A 20408-nucleotide genomic window follows, 5' to 3' on the forward strand; every position below is an offset into this window, starting at 1 on the left:
GAAGTCATATTTTGTGTAACACGTTATTTAATATTACGAATAATATATACACACACCCGCTCTTTTCCATTAAAAAATTCGCACAGTGGAGTAAGAGTTGGCCGCCAATAAATCCTTTAGGCTCCTCTTAAACTTAACGTTATTAATAGTTGCACCCATTATGGCTAACTGGCTAGTTACTGAAAATTTGTGTTCCTGATTATTTACACCTTTGTGGATAAGTAAATGCAAATCTCTCGACAAATTTCAGTAAGGAATAAACATATTTGGAAGAAATACTCAACAATCCTAGTTCCTTTCAACATGCCTCTGCAGGCCGTGCTTCAGTTCACACACAAACAATTCGCATCACACAATTTTGGACAAGGAAAAAAATGAGGTTAATGTCAAGGCGAGATAATAAATAACACATTTGAAATGGACGGTGTAAAGAGACTTGCCTCTACGCCGAGAGTTTTCCAGCTGCCGCTCTTCTTGTATCGATAGTAGGGTCGGTCTTTCTAGCTCGCCTTCCTCCCCCCCCCCCCTTTCTCTCTCATTGTAATCGTCTGGGCCACGCCTCCCTTCTGTTTGCGAACACAATTTGGACCCGTGCCCGCCCGCATCCACTAATTAGTCCGCAACCGACGTATCCGAGTTTCTCGCGGAGCACAATACCATTAATGAGCTCGCAACCCGACAGGATCCCACGTCTTCCGTCGCTCACCCGCAGAAGAGAATAGCGGCCGCCTTTAAGCACAAGCAGAGTCCGACGAGAGATTTGGGAAAATTCTACAACGCGTCCTGTATTCAGGGCTTTGCCTGATGCCGGATCCCAAACACAGTCTTAATACGTATCATTTCCGTTGCCATTGCCCACCCTGTCGAGATTCAGAGCAAAATGAACTTCTAACTGAAAGACAAACTTCTTGTTCACCTGAATTCAAGTCTTTCCGTAAGGATACCGCACTGAGAGTGGCTATTTAAGACTCGTAAAACAGATTTCTGGCTCTAAAAATGCTCCTTTATGCTTAGCTCATCTCCGTCTCAGTAGTGTGTTTAGAGAATATGAACGAGGGCATGTTGAAAAGTAACGCTTCCGAATATATTGCGTGAAAATTGTTTTTTCAACTAAAATAATCGTTGTTAACATTCTACATCTTTTATTCTTCGTGTCTACATATTTATTCCTCGATATAGTCACCCTGACGACGAAAATATTTCTCCCACCGAATGACCAGTTCGTTGATACCGTCACTGTAGAATATTTGTTGGCGGAGCCAAGCCTCACCTCTGCTTGAATCCTCGAAGATGTTCTTTTAAGTTCTGGAAACAGATGAAAATCGGATGGGTCCAAGTCAAGCCTGTATAGAGGATGGTCGATGACACTGAACCCAAGGCGTCGCATTGTTGGAAATGTCGCAGCGTTCGTGCCTGGTCTGACATTGTCAAGCTAAAGGAGAGGGTTTTCCATGTATGGACGAACTGTTCGAATTCGAAACTCAAACACAGCTCGCTGTTTCTCACCCATCAACATAGTTAAGTTACACACCACCTTGTTGCACGCTACAGTTCGAAGCCCTAGCGCAGAGGGCTGCAGATACTGTATGTAGACATGAAAAACAGATGCAGAATGTCAACATTTATTTAAAAAGTTTTAAGTGTTTCCAGATAACAAATTCAGAAGCGTTACTTTTCAGCACTTTTCGCATTTGAAGATATCTATGATTGTACTCCCATCAACGTCGTTCTTTAGCATCAACCAACCTTGGCCTTTATTTCGATCTCGTCAACGATATGGACATCAGATTGAGCAAAGCTTAGTTTAGATATGTCAGAGAGAGGGAGAGGGGGGTTTATCTGTTTATTTTTATGAAAGAGTTGCAAAATTTGCCCACAGTTACAAATGTTCCATTTATTCTTGGCTAATTTACTGAAAGCCCAAGTTTTCCAACTTCCAGTAGTTACAGATCTACAGCAGCCCATTAATTCTGGAGCAAATCTGCCTACCTGTACTCCAGCGATATGTCATTATAATTCCTGCAAAGCTAATATTTCACGTATTTAGTGTAACAGTTATGTATTCATAACCTGTACGTGTTGCGTTTATCACACATACTAATCTCAAACATAGACTTGCCCCTCAGGTGTGCGTGTATTTTTGCTCAGTTGTATTTTCACGTTCAGTAACGCGTCCACTCCCCCCTCACCATGTTTCTGTTCGTGCGTGTCTGTGTTTGTTTAAAAAAAGATAGAAGAGAGATGAACAGGAAGAGGTATGCGGCTAGCAATCAGTGAAATTGCAGGCTTGCAGTCTGTCAGTCACAGCGTGACACAGATTCTACCTGTCTGAGGAGCGGTCGCGGCATAATTGCTCTCTCTCTCTGGCAGCAGAAAATGATTAAAGAAATATTTTTAACTATCAAAAGTTGTGTAGAATCTCGTCTTTACGGTGTACGCAGCTGCACAGAAGTGCAAATTGATTTTTACTTCATTGTCTCGCGATCTCGCCCACTCGATGTAAGCTGCTACGACGTTCCTTTCATTTTACTTCTTGCTACGGTTTATATCTTCAAAAAGTTTGTTTGCCAGTCTCGAGCTCGGATTAATCGACTGTTCGTATTTCATGAATGAAAGGAGAAATTTATCTTCGCGGCATGCAAAAATTTGTACCAGAGTGGATTTCGAAGCAGATTCCGTGCTTAGCGCGAGGGACCTCAAACCGAATCAGTTCCTCTTGTGTTACTATACGCATATATCCCGTGGGAGGTCGTCTGATTGTTTTGTTCGGTAGTAAGGGGTGGGTGACAATCGACGCCTGAGTGTGTCTTGGAGGTAAGCATCGATGTCATAATTAAGGCAGCAGCTCGCGTGAATCCCGCACTATTACAGATTTTCCTCTATCATAACAGAAGGAATATCACTGATATAACTGCGCCAGTGAATGGATTAGTCGTTTGAAAAACATTGAAGTTCGGTATTCAGTATGTTAGAAGTAGTAAGATTAGGTTTTAACTTGTTGTCAACGATGTGATCCATTCCGAGTAAGTGGTCAAGATTTCTCCTCATCCCTCCCCTTCCCCCCCCCCCCCCCCCTCCATGCCCTCGCTACGCACACGAACCGAGCACGTACATACATGCGCGTTTGACATACCAGATGCCTCCAGAACATGTATCTCCGTCACGTCCAACCCCACCTGTGCTACATAGTCAATTACGCGCTTGAGATGTCAGTGGCGTGTTAGGCATGCTGTAATGGACGCATCTTCCACATCGTTCTTTCGATTAAATCATACGTCGTTTCTGAATAATTCGTACTTTTAGTTTGTGTCGCCCAAAGATTGGTAATATTTAATTTCAAAAGATGATTTAAAACAACCAGTTACTGCGAAATAGCTACGTAGTAACTCCACATTTTCCGACTCCTTTTGCTCTTCCTATTTCCTGCTACATGCAAATCTCAACTGATTTAAAATTCTACATCTACATGGATACTCTGCAAATCACATTTGAGTGCCTGACAGAGGGTTCATCGAACCACCTTCACAATTCTCTATTATTCCAACCTCGTATAGCGCGTGGAAAGAATGAACATCTTTCCGTACGAGCTTTGATTTCCCTTATTTTATCGTGGTGATCGTTCCGCTGTATGTAGGTCGATGTCAACAAAATATTTTCGCATTCGGAGGAGAAAGTTGGTGACGGGAATTTCGCGAGAACATACCATCGCAACGAAAAACGCCTTTCTTTTAATGATTTCCAGCTCAAATCCTGTATCATTTCTGTGACACTCTCTCCCATAATTCGAGATAATACAAAACGTGCTGCCAGTCTTTGAACTTTTTCGATGCACTCCGTCAGTCCTACCTGGTAAGGATCCCACACCGCGCAGCAGTATTCTAAAAGAGGATCTACAAGCATAGTGTAGGCAGTCTCCTTATTAGGTCTGTTACATTTTCTAAGTGTCCTGCCAATAAAACGCAGCCTTTGGTTAGCCTTCCCCACAACATTTTCTATGTGTTCTTTCCAATTTAAGTTGTTCGTAATTGTAAAACCCAGGTATTTAGTTGAATTTACGGCTTTTAGATTAGACTGATGTATCGTGTAACCTAAGTTTGAGTTCCTCTTAGTACTCATGTGGATGACCTCACACTTTTCGTTATTTATGGTCAACTGTCACTTTTCGCACCATTCAGATATTTTTTCTAAATCGTTCTGCAGTTTGTTTTGATCTTCTGATGACTTTATTAGTCGATAAACGACAGCATCATCTGCAAACAACTGAAGACGGCAGCTCAGATTGTCTCCCATATCGTTTATATAGATAAGGAACAGTAAAGAGCCTATAACACTACCTTGGGGAACGCCTGAAATCACTTCTGTTTTACTCGATGACTTTTCGTCAATTACTACGAACTGTGAGCTCTCTGATAGGAAATCGCAAATCCAGTCACATAATTATCACCTTTATACTCGCCCTGGTACTGATAACGAGCGAGCGATCTGAAAATTGTCTTAAAAAATTAAAACTGCAAATAGGTCTTACACTGCTAATAGTAGTCATTTCTGTATTTTTCTTTATAATCGTTAACTGTTAATTCAGATCCTCTCGAAGCGTGCACGTTACATGGAATGTGTGACTTCATAAATTTTGTTGGCGTAGTTACAGTTTTCGAGGCTTTGTCACAAGCTGTCAGCTTTGAATTACGGCTGATTTATTCGCGCATCACTAAGGTCCATTTCAGCCACCATTACACAGGGACGCGTGGCCGAATTTTCAGGGGAGGGCGATGATACGCTACACTTCCTTACACGTAGTGTAAGCTACTGATGCAGGAGGCCATTAGTGACATACACTAAGCGGAATGTTCCGCCTTTTTTGTTACAGAAACCAGAGAGTGCACAGAGCAGGAGTTCCGCTGTAACAACGGCCGCTGCATTCCCTCGCACTGGCAGTGCGACAACGAGAAAGACTGCGCAGACGGCAGCGACGAGATTCCGCAAGTGTGTCGTAAGTAGACAACCCTGTCGTTCGCCCTCTTCTCTCTCTCTCATGAGTCGCCCAACTAGTAATCTTCCAACCCCTCTCATCATACTTCTTTAGCTGTTTGCTTACTCCAATAAACGAAGGCCGTCCTTCATCGCTGGTGAACCATCCTCAGTATGGGAAGTCAACTCCACCCAAGATGACTGTGGTGTCATCGACCTCATAGAATTCACACTTATTTGTAGTCTCCCTTCGTAAAAGCAAACGGACCGTAGTGAAACAATCACGGCCCCATGATCATTATTGGAACGAATTAGTAATCTATCGGGACCTGCACCGGTTATTAGGACAATGAGGCAGGAGACACAAAAACCTCAATTTCATTGAATCATAGCTATGGTTTAACCTATATTTCTAATGTAAGCTTAGTGCTGCCTCCTGCGGCGGGACAGGAGTTACTCGAAGAGTTTGAGTGGAGAAAGTGTCGGTGAACAGTAACGAAGATCGGCGTAGAGCTTAGTAGAAATACCAGAATTATTAGACTTTCTTTTCTGTTTCCGAAAGAGGTTTCGGTCTCTTGTTGTTGTTGTGTGGAAATGTCACAGCTAAAGCCTGTGGAAACGTCACAGCCGAAACCTACCAGCGAAATAACTGGGAGGAAACGGCGGAAGTACGAAATTTAATACTACGCTGTTCAAGACAAGAGGTTTCACGTAAAAAAACCTATCGCTAACTGGCTTGCCAGCACGCAGTGCGAACCTGCACCTGTTGCGGAACGCAGACTTCGCTCCAGAACATAATCATTCATTTCGATGCACGTCGCCGTAGTTTCCTGTGAAAAAATAGGCTATTATTCCCCAGGAAACCATTCATTGCTTATTTCAATACAGCAAAAAAAAGTAGAAATTACTATTGAACCAAAAAGTAGTCCAGTCCCGTAATTGGCGTCATTTCATGAGACAAATAAGCGTAACCTAAATTTTCTGTAAGATGTTCGAATGCACTTAGTCACTTACAGAAAATTTGCTTTCAGCTCTTTTTCACCAAAATATCTCCACCAACCTTTTGCAGGTTCTAGTAACACCACAGATTTTAGCTTGACAGCTTAGGCAACCAAAAATGTTCTGACAATTTTTCTTTCTTTCTTTCCTTCCTTCTTTCCTTTCTTGCTTCTCCTTCTACCTTCAGTAGTAATATGCTAGGAGTTTTGTCTCACAATTACATGTACTTTCTGTAACACAGCAACACCCTTTTGTAAAGTTTCGTTGTCGGATTCTCTTCCGCGGTCTGTGTCCAACACGCTCAGAATCCATCACCAGCCATACAAATAAATCGCTTTTTGTCGTCTGTATTCTTTCCATGCAGCTCATTTTCCACAGTTCAGCAAATACCCTAGTAGCACTGTATTTTGTCAAGTGTTACAGCTGCTTTGTTTGTAACTTTGGTAGTTAATGTTCATTTCTTCACTAAATCCTCCTTCCAGAAGGACTGTCTAACATATTTTGTAATACTTATCGTGGAATTTTAGTAATTAAACGCTGCACTTCATAATGTGCACAGATTTATTCACAATTGAGACACGAAATACCTCAGGTTTGCCTACCACGAGATTGTCAAAGACATCAGTAATAGTCATGCATTTTCATTTGCCTTCTATAACACCTTCCTCCTGTTGAGCTATAAAGGTATTACACGAAACTTCCATTGCAACTCTTGAATGTGATGTTTATGATATTTAAAGATCAATATTTATTTCTGTCATACCTCTGTAGTGCCTTAAATTGTACTGCATTTTCAATCAAAAACACTAACCTGTGTGCATGATTCAGATAATTATGCCATACAGTACATTTCGAACTGCAGCCTTCGTAAACAATTCAGACCGCAGCGCTGAGCAATTCGCAATGGTAACGTGTTGTTTTGTTGTATCTTCAGCGTTAAGAGTGTTCAAAGTGGATGCATTCTGCAGTAGTCTGTGTAACAGTCAAGAAGTCATCTTGACAAGCATCTAGTTCCTCAGACTTGGAACGCATATGTTGGCAGCATCATCTCTCTGCAATGGAATGAGTGATTTAGCGGCGTGGGGAGGGATAGAGTGAGTGGGTGGATGGGTGAGTGAGTGAGGGGGTGAGTGAGTGGGTGGGCTGGGTGAGTGGGCTGGGTGGGTGGGTGAGTGGGCTGGGTGAGTGAGTGGGGCGAGTGAGTGGGGCGGGTGAGTGGGGTGGGTGAATATTTAGAGTGTGTGTGTGTGTGTGTGTGTGTGTGTGTGTGTGTGTGTGTGTGTGTGTGTGTGTGTGTAAATTTATCACGTAATTAAGAAAGGAACAACAAGAGTATAGCGCATTGCGTAAAATGAACATAAATCAACATTAAACTTTCTTGACGAAGTTGATGATCATTAGTTAATTAAAGCAGCTTTAGTTTGCACAACAGCAAATAGATACAGAATTGGTCACTGTTGGATTCTGCATCATCAGAAGCATTACTGTGCTTCAAATAACATGTCGTTACCCTTTGTGAGAGAATCAAGTATAGTTCCTCATATAGTTCCTCATATAGCTCTACTCTGACACCTTTCCCATGTACGGAAGTAGAAGAGGCATTTGGGATAACCTTTTGATTTAGCCACCAGCTCTTGATAGGTTAGAAAGGTAAATCTGTCTGCTGTACCAGTCGTGGTCCAATTGGAGAGCGTACTCACTCACTTTCCTCCGACCTTTGCAATGACTTATCCAGCTAGTTACAGGGGAACCTACACTTCAAACCTATACAGGTATCAAACATTGCCAGAGGTGAAATAGGCGATAAGCGAGAGATAAAAATCCTAGGACTGATAGCAGATCGAACTCCAGACCTTTGGATTCTGTAGCCTAGCACTCCACCACTTAACCACCGAACCCAAATTTACAATCCGCAAACAATGACTTGTGAAATGGAAAGATGAGTCCAAAGGTCTTGGTGGTTGAATCCGTACTGATCTTCAACGCCCATAGCCTGTGAACTCTCAGCGTTCCTACACGCTGAGGGTACCGCGCGCGCGCGTGCGTGCGTGCGTGTGTGTGTGTGTGTGTGTGTGGTGTGTGTGTGTGTGTGTGTGAGCGCAACAGCATTGCAGCAGCGCGCGAAGAGTACGGGCCGAGATACCAGACGGTGGTATGGAGTGCGGCGTCGCCAAGTTGGTGGTGGTCCTGTTGCAGAAGCGCATGTGTGCGGGCGCAACCAGTGGACGTGCGAGCCGGGCATCTGCATCTCGTCGGCGTGGCGCTGCGACGGCCAGCCTGACTGCCCCAACTTCTCTGACGAGGAGGGCTGCAGTAAGTTGACTTCCAGCCGGGGGCGCGCCGCCGCGTCACAGTCCTTCGCCGACAGCCGCCGCCTCGCGCTCCTCTGCGCACGACCGCCCTCGCTGTACGACTGAACGAGAGTACGCTGCTATCTCTGCTCGTTTCCGAGAGGAACATTAATGGCATTGGCGGTCGTGGCGGTGTGCGCGGGTGGCGGCAGTGCCGGCGTGGGCGTCTGCTGGCGCGGCGAGCGCCCCCGCGTGCTAGCGCACCGTGCTCAGTGTACCTTGCTCCTCTTTCAGAACAAAAAAAGTGCGCCTCGGACGAGTTCACCTGCCGAACGGCGCCCGGGGAGTGCGTGCCGCTCGCATGGATGTGCGACGACAACCCGGACTGCTCTGACGGTTCCGACGAGAAGGCGTGCAGTAAGCTCTCTCATCCACGCACACAAACACTGCATGTCGCCTGGGCAGCTTTTTTTAGGCATGCATAGCAGCCGCTCACGTCTCTCTGTTCTATCAGTGGTCTCTCAACACGAGAGTGGTAGGGAAAGGAAAGGTATTACTGCAACAGATTTCAGACACAACGGTTAAAAACAGTTCCTGCTATACGCTGACAGACTAGGAGCTTCTGTCAAATTCACTTCTGACAAGGAGACGGCACGACCGTGGGGTCCGGGATTTGTCCGAAATTTTGTGTGGTGAAAGAGAACCCCTAACACCTCACATGGTTAAAATATTAGGACGCACTACTCGGAAAATCCCGAGAAAAATCGATCCAAAGTTTCTTAGGTGCCGTATGAGTATAAAATGTTAGTCCATCGACGAGCCGCCGTCTGGCCTGTATTTTACCTGCTGTCCAGTAAAGAAAGGAGCGAAGGAGATTTTTGGACGTACATTTCCGACCAGCATCACAAGCTACTACGCATGAATAATTATTATGATACATACGCCAACTTCCTCAGGAGAACAGTCATGTGAACTCCAGTTTGCATGATGCGATTCAGAACATGAAGAAACGAGAGACAATTTGATCTTTGAAAAACAAATACGATCAAGTGACGAACATCACTATCTAGTTTAGACTTGGATTTTTTTATAAAATGCCGAGGAACCCGTAATTAATTTTAGTTTGTTATATTACTTTTAAATGTCAGTTGAAAATTATGTACTACTGTGGAATGTTATGACTAATAAATTGGGAAAAAAAACACGTTTAGCGGTCGAATCCTTACGCCAGAGGTCTAGAGTTCGATTCCTTCTCTGGCACTTTTTTTTCCTTCTGTTGCTTGCAAAATTGCAGCGCATTGTTACAGGAGAATCGTGAAATTAATTCCCGGGAAGACTGTATAAAAATTCGTTCTATACTTCACCATCAGTTATCGTCACCAATATTCCGAGACATGATTCAATATGCCTGGTTTGCCTCAAAATTATCAGAAACTCAAAACATTTTCGTAAATGTTAATGGGGCATATTTTTGTACAGATTTATTGCAAACGCCCTGTGATTGTAAAAAATCCGCTTTTATATGTTGCGCAAGATGTCGCAAAAATTATTGCTTCGTTTGTTTTAATGATAATTACCACTGCAGTTCTTGTTTATAATTATTACATGTATAAAAATTGAATGTTTCCAAATCGAATTTGTTATTCTGATCAAAAACCCAATGATTCTCCTTATATACTTTACAATGAAAAATGGAAAACCCACCGCCATGAATTGTGTTGTTGGACAAAAAGAAAATAATTTTTATTCAATAATGTAACTAATTTGTTAAAGATAATGTAGGTTTGGAAACTTTCTGAATAATTGGTGGAATAACAAAAGAAAATGAAACAGAAGAAGAAAAAAGGTGCCAGAGAAGGAATAGAACCCGAGACCGCTGGCGTAAGAGTCCGAGCCCTAAACATCTAGGCCAGACGGCGGCTCGGCAATGGACTAACATTTTATACTCATAAGGCTGCTAAGAAACTTTGGATCGATTTTTCCCGGGATTTTCCAGGTAGTGCGTCCTAATATTTTAACCACGTGAGGTGTTGGAGGTCCTCTTTCACCACACACAACTTCGGACAAATCCCCCGACCCCACGTTCGTGCCGTCTCCTTATGAGCTACGAAAGACAAGCACAACAGTGTTGCTTACAATTGCTTGTAGTTCGCGACCTACATCTACAGCAGGCAGCTGAGAATGACTGCGTGGGTGAGAAGGGAAGTGGGAAACCTTTCTTCCCCTCGCTGCCTTCGCACCACGACAGCCATCGCATTGTCTATTGCTGTGGCTTTTTGGTTGGTCGTGGGAAGGGGGGGGGGGGGGGCAGGAAGACACCCCGGTGCTGAAGTTGGGCGCCCTGTGGTGGCGACAGAAGAGACTCCCGCAAGAAAATTGTCTATTTCCACAATGGCGTGTCTGGGACCACGATTTAAACGCAACAGTCCCGTCTTGTGGCTTTCTTAAATTGATCAGCTGATATTAAAATTAATTCGCTCGATCAGTCGATGGTCCTGTAACTGATCAGTCGGTCAAAACGGCCGAGGAAAATTTATAATATAATCCGAATTTGCGTATTAATATTTCCAGCTTGTTAATTAATTATGCAATTGGTGATTAGCGGCTTTGGAATTTAGTCATGCACTAATCCTTTGTGAAGGACTGGACTAAATAGCTACTGAGGCTTGTCCAGATGTGTGTTACATCTCACTGAAAAGTCTGTTTTACACACACACACACACACACACACACACACACACACACACACACACACAAATAACATAAATTTGATGTTTTGGTAATTTATAAAGATATGCTGCAAATTTGTTAGCATTTGAGCTGTGTCTATAATAGTACTTGAGTGTATAAAGAACTCGTCGGGTTTTTGGTTTACATATGCCATAAACTCGGATATGATTTGGGAACTGACAAAGAAAACAGTAATTCAAACTCTTTCCTTTCTGTCTTAAGAGACGAGGCGTGAGTGGCATTTGTGTGATAGTATTGTGTACATGGTAGTTGTGTAGTAGTATTGTGTACAATGTAGTTTTTGTCGCTTTCTTCCTTGCACTAGTTATTTATAACCTCGGGTGTGTCTCGTAAGAGTCGTCAGGCACACTTCCTCTGGTGTTTCGGCAGATACTTGCAGTTTCGTTTTTGCATTGTATAGCTGGAGTCGGCCCAAACATTGCTCTCGTCACTGCTTTCATGGGAGGCCCAGTGTCAACAGCGCGGCAGGGCAATGCAGTCGCTGCTCGTGTACTGGTTATTCTTAGTTTTACTAACCCTGTTAATGTGTGTCGATAAAAAAATTATCACCCTAGACTAATCCGGGAACGCTCTATGGAACGAGCACTTAAAATTCGGCTATAAAAGTAATTTTGTTTGTAACGGGAAACAAAGACACGCACTTCGTCGACACCGTGCGTCACAAGAAAGACGTGATGAGCGTTAATTATTTCGGCTGACTCCAGCTACACAATGCAAAAACGGAATTGCAAATATCTGCTGAAACACCAAAGAAAACGCGCCTGACTACGTTCAGGAGACTCACCTTAGTATACATACACCTGCTCAGCAAGTGTAGAAACAGCAGTATTTTTCCGTCCAGTGGCTCCAAAAGGTAAGAAGACTCCATTCATCCCGGCCAAACATGCATGCTTTGTCATGAGATAACCAATGTTTGTGATTTGTCATTGCTTACATGAAGAAGAAATAACTATTTAAGGTAGGAAGGGCTGTTAAGTGTTCTATGTGAATTCGAAACTGGATTGAAATTCAGTTATCTGCTTTGATAAAGTCACGATAGCGAACATTTTAATACCTGAATGAGATTTTCACTCTGTAGCGGAGTGTGCGCTGATACGAAACTTCCTGGCAGATTAAAACTGTGTACCGGACCGAGACTCGAACTCCGCTACAGAGTGAAAATCCCATTCTGGAAACATCCCCCAGGCTGTGGCTGTGCCATGTCTCCGCAACATCCTTTCTTTCAGGAGTCCTAGTTCTGCAAGGTTCGCAGGAGAGCTTCTGTAAAGTTTGGAAGGTAGGTGACGAGGTACTGACAGAAGTAAAGCTGTGAGGAAGGGGTGTGAGTCGTGCTTGGGTAGCTCAGTTGGTAGAGCACTTGCCCGCGAAGGGCAAAGGTCCCCGAGTTCGAGTCTCAGTCCAGCACACAGTTTTATCTACCAGAAAGTTTCATTTTAATACCTGTTGGATTCAGTAGCAACCGAGTACGTTTAACGCTCCTGCTAAATTTGACTATTTTAAATGTTTTACGTAACAAGTTTATCAGTGCAGTTCGCAAACGTAGATCACTTCTGCTATTGTCATACTGCGAGCAGACAGTATCTTATGGCGTATCTACGGGGTACTGTCATTCAGTAAGATGTATTTGCAATTACATTCAAGAACGCATCTGATTGATGTCATGTTAATTTGTTTCTAATAGAAAATTTAATCATATGTGATATTAGTCGTCTGTTGGTTTAAGCAACGTATTTCAGGCCGGTTCTCCAGTTCGTATATCACGATAGGGATTTTCTCAAATCGTTACGGAGAAAGGATGGAGATTTATAACGCAAACCACTCTTAGATTGTTAAAAATTTAAATCACTCTTTTTGTTACCATTATTAAAGTATGATGCTGACTGAGTGTACGGGGGAAAGGGTCAACGAGTTGATGACAGCACTTAGAGGTAGAAACAGCCGTTCGTTCGTACATGTATAATAAAGAATGAGGGAGAAAAGGCTCTTAAGGTAAAAAGTGACTAAAAGAAGGGGTAGGTTGGCAGGAGCCGTCCTGGCGCATCAACGAATAATTAATTTGATAATTTATAGAAGTGTGGGAGGCAAAAATTTTAGGAGATAACATTTGAATACAATACGCTAGTTTAAATGGATGTAGACTGCAATATTAATGCAGAAATGAAGACGCTTGCACAGCATAGACCAGCTTGGAAAACTGCTTCACTCTAAACTGGAGAATATAACAAATAGCAGCAAAAAACAATTATTAACTGCAAAAAAAATTAGACACACAGACCAAGCAGATGTCAGCTATCATTGTTTCTGTAATTCTTAAGCTACGGGACAGCGAAACAGTTGCGTCGTAATCTATGAAGTCTACTATCGTTGGGAACAACTCGGATGATTTCTTACATCGACAGAATGTTAAGACCCTCCAGTGAAAAGTGACGTAGCGAACATGTCAGACGACGTAAACAACATGGCAATTATAACTTTATAACCTTAGCCATAGTCTGACAGGTGAATAAAAGTCAATTTTAGGTACTGCATCGGGAAAAAAACTACTTAAGAGTTAAAATTACGAGGCTCAAACACATTTTGATAAGAGAAAGATATTTAAGAAATAAAATGAATCGAGTATCTTAAAAACAGTTCTACAGCTCTAGCGGAGACCACGATACATACATAGTAAGTAAAAAAATTATCATGAAGAAAAATATTGATATTCGTATTTCCGCCGAAACAGAGGAGTCCGTAGCTTGTTTCGCATACATAGCCGAAATGAAAAAAATTCCACAGCTAAGTCGCCAATAGAATGAATTACCGTAAAATATATGTACAAACTGCCGAAGTCAACTGACTCAGTGACATAAGGTACAACATATTAATGATGTAGTTGTTTCGAATATGTGCATAATTGCAGCTTATTTCGCTGACAGCGAGAGAATATAAGTTCTTATTTCTTGCATGAAAACCATATATTTCCGTTGTCTCTTGTTGTGATGGGCACTTTCCTTGACGGGCAAAAAGATTGTTACGGAGCATAAAGATCTGCCCATTCTTGCACTTCTTTACTTTCCGACAGACAGATATTTTTATAAACGTAATCAGCATAGTGAACGCATTATTGTAGCCAAGATAGACACAAAGCCCACACCTACTACAGTAGTACAAGTTTATATGCCAACTAGCTCTGCAGATGACGAAGAAATTGAAGAAATGTATGATGAAATAAATGAAATTATTCAGATTGTGAAGGGAGACGAAAATTTAATAGTCATGGGTGACTGGAATTCGAGTGTAGGAAAAGGGAGAGAAGGAAACATAGTACGTGAATATGGATTGGGGGACAGAAATGAAAGAGGAAGCCGCCTGATGGAATTTTGCACAGAGCACAACATAATCGTAACTAACACTTAGTTTAGGAATCATGAAAGAAGGTTGTATACATGGAAGAACCCTGGAGATACTAAAAGGTATCAGGTAGATTATATAATGGTAAGACAGAGATTTAGGAACCAGGTTTTAAATTGTAAGACATTTCCAGGGGCAGATGTGGACTCTGACCACAATCTATTGGTTATGAGCTGTAGATTAAAACTGAAGAAACTGCAAAAAGGTGGGAATTTAAGGAGATGGGACCTGGATAAACTAAAAGAACCAGAGGTTGTACAGAGATTCAGGGAGAGCATAAGGGAGCAATTGACAGGAATGGGGGAAATAAATACAGTAGAAGAAGAATGGGTAGCTTTGAGGGATGAAGTAGTGAAGGCAGCAGACGATCAAGTAGGTAAAAAGACAAGGGCTAGTAGAAATCCTTGGGTAACAGAAGAAATATTGAATTTAATTGATGAAAGGAGAAAATATAAAAACGCAGTAAGTGAAACAGGCAAAAAGGAATACAAACGTCTCAAAAATGAGATCGACAGGAAGTGCAAAATGGCTAAGCAGGGATGGCTAGAGGACAAATGTAAGGATGTAGAGGCCTATCTCACTAGGGGTAAGATAGATACCGCCTACAGGAAAATTAAAGAGACCTTTGGAGATACGAGAACGACTTGTATGAATATCAAGAGCTCAGATGGAAACCCAGTTCTAAGCAAAGAAGGGAAAGCAGAAAGGTGGAAGGAGTATATAGAGGGTCTATACAAGGGCGATGTACTTGAGGACAATATTATGGAAATGGAAGAGGATGTAGATGAAGATGAAATGGGAGATACGATACTGCGTGAAGAGTTTGACAGAGCACTGAAAGACCTGAGTCGAAACAAGGCCCCCGGAGTAGACAATATTCCATTGGAACTACTGACGGCCGTGGGAGAGCCAGTCATGACAAAACTCTACCATCTGGTGAGCAAGATGTATGAAACAGGCGAAATACCCTCAGACTTCAAGAAGAATATAATAATTCCAATCCCAAAGAAAGCAGGTGTTGACAGATGTGAAAATTACCGAACTATCAGCTTAATAAGTCACAGCTGCAAAATACTAACACGAATTCTTTACAGACGAGTGGAAAAACTAGTAGAAGCCAACCTCGGGGAAGATCAGTTTGGATTCCGTAGAAACACTGGAACACGTGAGGCAATACTGACCTTACGACTTATCTTAGAAGAAAGATTAAGGAAAGGCAAACCTACGTTTCTAGCATTTGTAGACTTCGAGAAAGCTTTTGACAATGTTGACTGGAATACTCTCTTTCAAATTCTAAAGGTGGCAGGGGTAAAATACAGGGAGCGAAAGGCTATTTACAATTTGTACAGAAACCAGATGGCAGTTATAAGAGTCGAGGGACATGAAAGGGAAGCAGTGGTTGGTAAGGGAGTAAGACAGGGTTGTAGCCTCTCCCCGATGTTGTTCAATCTGTATATTGAGCAAGCAGTAAAGGAAACAAAAGAAAAGTTCGTAGTAGGTATTAAAATCCATGGAGAAGAAATAAAAACTTTGAGGTTCGCCGATGACATTGTAATTCTGTCAGAGACAGCAAAGGACTTGGAAGAGCAGTTGAATGGAATGGACAGTGTCTTGAAAGGAGGATATAAGATGAACATCAACAAAAGCAAAACAAGGATAATGGAATGTAGTCTAAGTCGGGTGATGCTGAGGGAATTAGATTAGGAAATGAGGCACTTAAAGTAGTAAAGGAGTTTCGCTATTTGGGGAGCAAAATAACTGATGATGGTCGAAGTAGAGAGGATATAAAATGTAGGCTGGCAATGGCAAGGAAAGCGTTTCTGAAGAAGAGAAATTTGTTAACTTCCAGTATTGATTTAAGTGTCAGGAAGTCATTTCTGAAAGTATTCGTATGGAGTTTAGCCATGTATGGAAGTGAAACATGGACGATAAATAGTTTGGACAAGAAGAGAATAGAAGCTTTCGAAATGTGGTGCTACAGAAGAATGCTGAAGATTAGATGGGTAGATCACATAACTAATGATGAGGTATTGAATAGGATTGGGGAGGAGAGAAGTTTGTGGCACAACTTGACCAGAAGAAGGGATCGGTTGGTAGGACATGTTCTGAGGCATTAAGGGATCACCAATTTAGTATTGGAGGGCAGCGTGGAGGGTAAAAATCGTAGAGGGAGACCAAGAGATGAATACACTAAGCAGATTCAGAAGGATGTAGGTTGCAGTAGGTACTGGGAGATGAAAAAGCTTGCACAGGATAGAGTAGCATGGAGAGCTGCATCAAACCAGTCTCAGGACTGAAGACCACAACAACAACAACAACAACAATTACTTTTGCTTCAAAATCGAACGTGTTGAAGATTCTTGCCGTTTGTAGCTCAGATGTAGCAACATAGTGGAACCGGCTTCCTTCCTGTTGCGAAACAGTTATATTGAATTTTGACTTTTTGTTATTACATCTATGCTGTTTTCACCTTCAGCTATATCTGTGGTGACTTATGTGGTACATTAAATAATATGGATGTTTTATTCCAAACAGGTTTCATACATTCAATATTCAGTGAATTGAGCTGGACGTATAGCGATCAAATCTTCGCTTTATGGGTAGATGTATGGCGTCTTTCTGCAAAACGTCAGGACTTGCGGTGTTTCTGGGAAATTTTTTGTTATTAAAGGAAAATGGTATTTTGAATAAGTATCTGTATGTTAAAAGAGAATCCTAAATAAGCTGTCCGGTAATCTGCTGTTTCGTACCCCACAGTCTCTTTAGGAAACTAAATGGTGACAAATGTGGTGTCAGTTTTTAGTCACTGTCGATTTTTACAAATCCGTACAAACGATAGTATTCGCAGCCATCTGATATCGTGCTCAGAAGTGTCACTTGCTGGCCACTTGGCGCGCGTATGTCTGTGGGTAGCAAAAATCAAACGGAGTGTAGTGACTTACGTTGGTGTGTGGCCGAAAGTAAGATTGAAAGATGTTCTTAGGGTAACACTCATTTCACAACAGTTCCTGCAAACGTGACGTCATTTTGACGTCACGCGCAATATTGACTTTGTGACACGAAAGCATTGACCTCGATCTACTCACAGCAATTTAAGCGTCCTCTTGTGTTCAGCCTAACCACACACAAGAAAATCGCTAAATATGTATTTCATCCTTCGTTCTGTAGCCATATGGGAATGAACATCGAATATAGCAGAACATACTTGTTTTAAATTCATAACGAAGTCCCATAATGTGTTAACAAAAAAAGGAAAAGAAAATGCAGGTGGCGAGTTGCGAACCTACATTTTGTGACTAGAGATATCTCGACGATACCCATTACGCTAACACTTGCTCAAGTAGTATTTGTTTCCTGTCTTAATTATCATAGCATCTCTTGAAGGTTTATATCATTGATGCGTTATTAACTGACATTTAACGATAATGGTGACATGTTTGTGATAAATTTTTAGTGTTCTCTTACCTAGCAACGGCTTGCTACTAACTACAATACAAGCGCGTTGCATGCTTAAATTGTAACAACTCATTGCTGAGAGAGCACTCTTTTATGAGGGCATTAACCGTCGATAAATCATTGACATGTAATTATAACAATAATCATAGTAAATCATTCAAAGAATTGCGTGTTTTCATAACTGTGTGATAAGTGTGCATGGAGTCTTGTGAGAAGCTCGTACCGAACACTAACGAAAGTCGATAGCAGTTTCTGCGGTCGTCTATATCGCGCGCGACGTCGAAATAGCGTCACATTTACGGGAAATGTGTGCTCCAATAAATAAGAAACAGCTATTCAAGATCAAAAGTATTTCTGCTGTGCGTCAGTAAATAAATAAACTATCTATGATGATCCCGGTATATTGTGAACAAATTTTCATGCAATGATAAAACTTACTATACTTCATATGTGATTCTCCGTAGGACATTGTTTCCACTGATACTACCGGTTGGAGAATTATTGAGTACCAATCTGCTATATGTACAGAAGCAGTTCAAAAATTTGTGTAAACGAATAATAGCTGAAGGTTATTGTTAAACGTCTGTTAAGCAAATGTAGTTTGTGAGTGATTTGTGGCAGACAAGCGCCGAAGTTACGTAAATGTGTGTGCGCGGTCGGGGCCGCATAGCTGCAGTAGATTGTCTGTACAGGACACTGGTAGTAGCGGTGGCTGCTCCTGCTGCAGCCTCCCCGCCGTCTCTAAAATTAGCCTGGCTGGTCCTGCCTCGCTGCCGTCAATACCTGGCGCTGCTTCGCCGGTTGACCCCTGCATGCCGCGCTACGCCAAGCGACGCCCAATTACGACCAGGGAGCACGTCATTAAAAAAAAAAAAAGAAAGAAAGGAGGGAGGAAAAGTCACATCTGGTCGCTTCTCGTACGCGACTCAAGCTGTCTGGTAAACCAGACTTCGAATCATCAGTAGCACGCAACATAAGCAATGAGACGATATGCTGTAATTTAGTTTCCTCTGACTGTTGCATGGAATTATACATATAGCCCTACTACTTACATCACTAGAGGGCTATGCTGTACTAAACTGTGACAGTCGGAGTTTGCAAAAATAGGGTGAAATGTCGGATGCACAGAATTACACAGGCCATTATCGATGACGTCCGTTTCTTGCAATACCCCTATTATTTATAGCTCAAACATTGACTCTCCTGGAGGAAAACAAGCTTTTCTTAATCAACACAGGTTCAGGGAAAAAATCACTCCCGCGAAACGCAGGTTGCTCTATTAAATTGGAAACGCTTACCTGTTTAATATACAGGATAATTCCCTAACGATGTTATAAACTTTCAGGGATGACGCAGGAGGAAAAATGTATCACGCTGAGACAAGGAACACTGGTCCGCAAACGATGGTGTCAGAAGTTATAAGCGAAAATAGCAGTGATAACTGTGACAGTGGAATGCGTGTACCAGTACCGTTGTTGGTAAGTTTGTAGAGTAGACAACATCGACGACCACTAGTTATTCGTCGATGGATGCGGTTCCATCATCATGGAGCCCACCTCGCTTTGGACTGAGACTTCGTGATCTACATCAGGCATTCCCTGAAAAGCGAATAAATGGAGGTGGTCCTGTTTCGAGGCCAGCACCTTGATTTCACCCCACTTGATTTCTTCTTGTGGAGGACATGTGAAAAGTCGCGTTTGAGACTCCTGTCGAGACTGAAAATTCTCGCTGCCTGCGACACTGTTCGAACGACACCGGGGATAATAGACCGGGTACCTACGACAGAACTTTGTGTGGCAATGCCATGCCACTGAGCGACGTCATTTTGAACAGCTGTTGCAAATGTAGCAGCTTGTGAGATTTGTGTAGGTAAGTGGGAGTCCTTATTACTGTATCGTAGATATCAGATTTCCGTTCTCTCTGACATCAAGTTACGTGCACCATTACTAGTCCATCAACAGGAGAAACTGTGGGCATTGGCCAGTATTCAGCGGCAGTTCTCTACGTATCAGATTTTGGAAGTTTAAGGCCCTAGTTTCAGCGCTGGACGAGGCCGAGGCAGGACTTGAGACGATTCACGCTTATATCCTTCGACTCGGTCGTTTTCGGACTGAGGTCCCTTACCCCAAATTGGTACATTTGCTCTTCTCCATCATCCGCGAAGGGTTGTAACATCATCACAGAATCGCCCTGTAGTTCTTAGGTTCAGCGTCTATCGAAAATTCAGTTAACAGATTGCTTTATTCATGCATCTAGCTAACAACAGATGCAGGTGAAACGGTACATTATGTCTAACTAGATTTTCGTAAGGCTTTCCAAACTTTGGCACACGTTCGACTATTAATGAAGATACAGAATATCTGCACAAATACGTAATTGGGACGAGGAATATTTGACTAATAGAACGCGGTCTATACACTATACAGGACGGCGAATGCTCTACAGCGTCATCTTCACTGTTTGCAGTTTACATTAAGGATTTATCGAACATGATCAGCAGCACTGCAACATCGTTCGCTGATTATACCTTGGTGTTCAGTGAAGTATCAT

General features: G+C 42.3%; 1 protein-coding gene across 4 annotated transcripts in view; it reads left to right on the forward strand.

The window, feature by feature from the left end:
* Nucleotides 1–20408, forward strand: part of LOC124795365 (very low-density lipoprotein receptor-like) — a 612937-nt gene that overhangs the window by 572703 nt on the left and 19826 nt on the right. For 3 of the 4 annotated variants that reach the window (XM_047259366.1, XM_047259368.1, XM_047259369.1), the window contains 2 exons: nucleotides 4868–4990; nucleotides 8553–8675. In XM_047259366.1, coding sequence (XP_047115322.1) covers nucleotides 4868–4990; nucleotides 8553–8675 — 246 coding nt within the window. Of the gene's footprint in view, nucleotides 1–4867; nucleotides 4991–8163; nucleotides 8281–8552; nucleotides 8676–20408 lie in introns of all 4 variants that reach the window. The other variant, XM_047259367.1, reaches the window with a different exon arrangement.

Source organism: Schistocerca piceifrons, chromosome 4 (genome assembly GCF_021461385.2).
Source record: "Schistocerca piceifrons isolate TAMUIC-IGC-003096 chromosome 4, iqSchPice1.1, whole genome shotgun sequence".
Lineage (NCBI taxonomy): Eukaryota > Metazoa > Arthropoda > Insecta > Orthoptera > Acrididae > Schistocerca > Schistocerca piceifrons.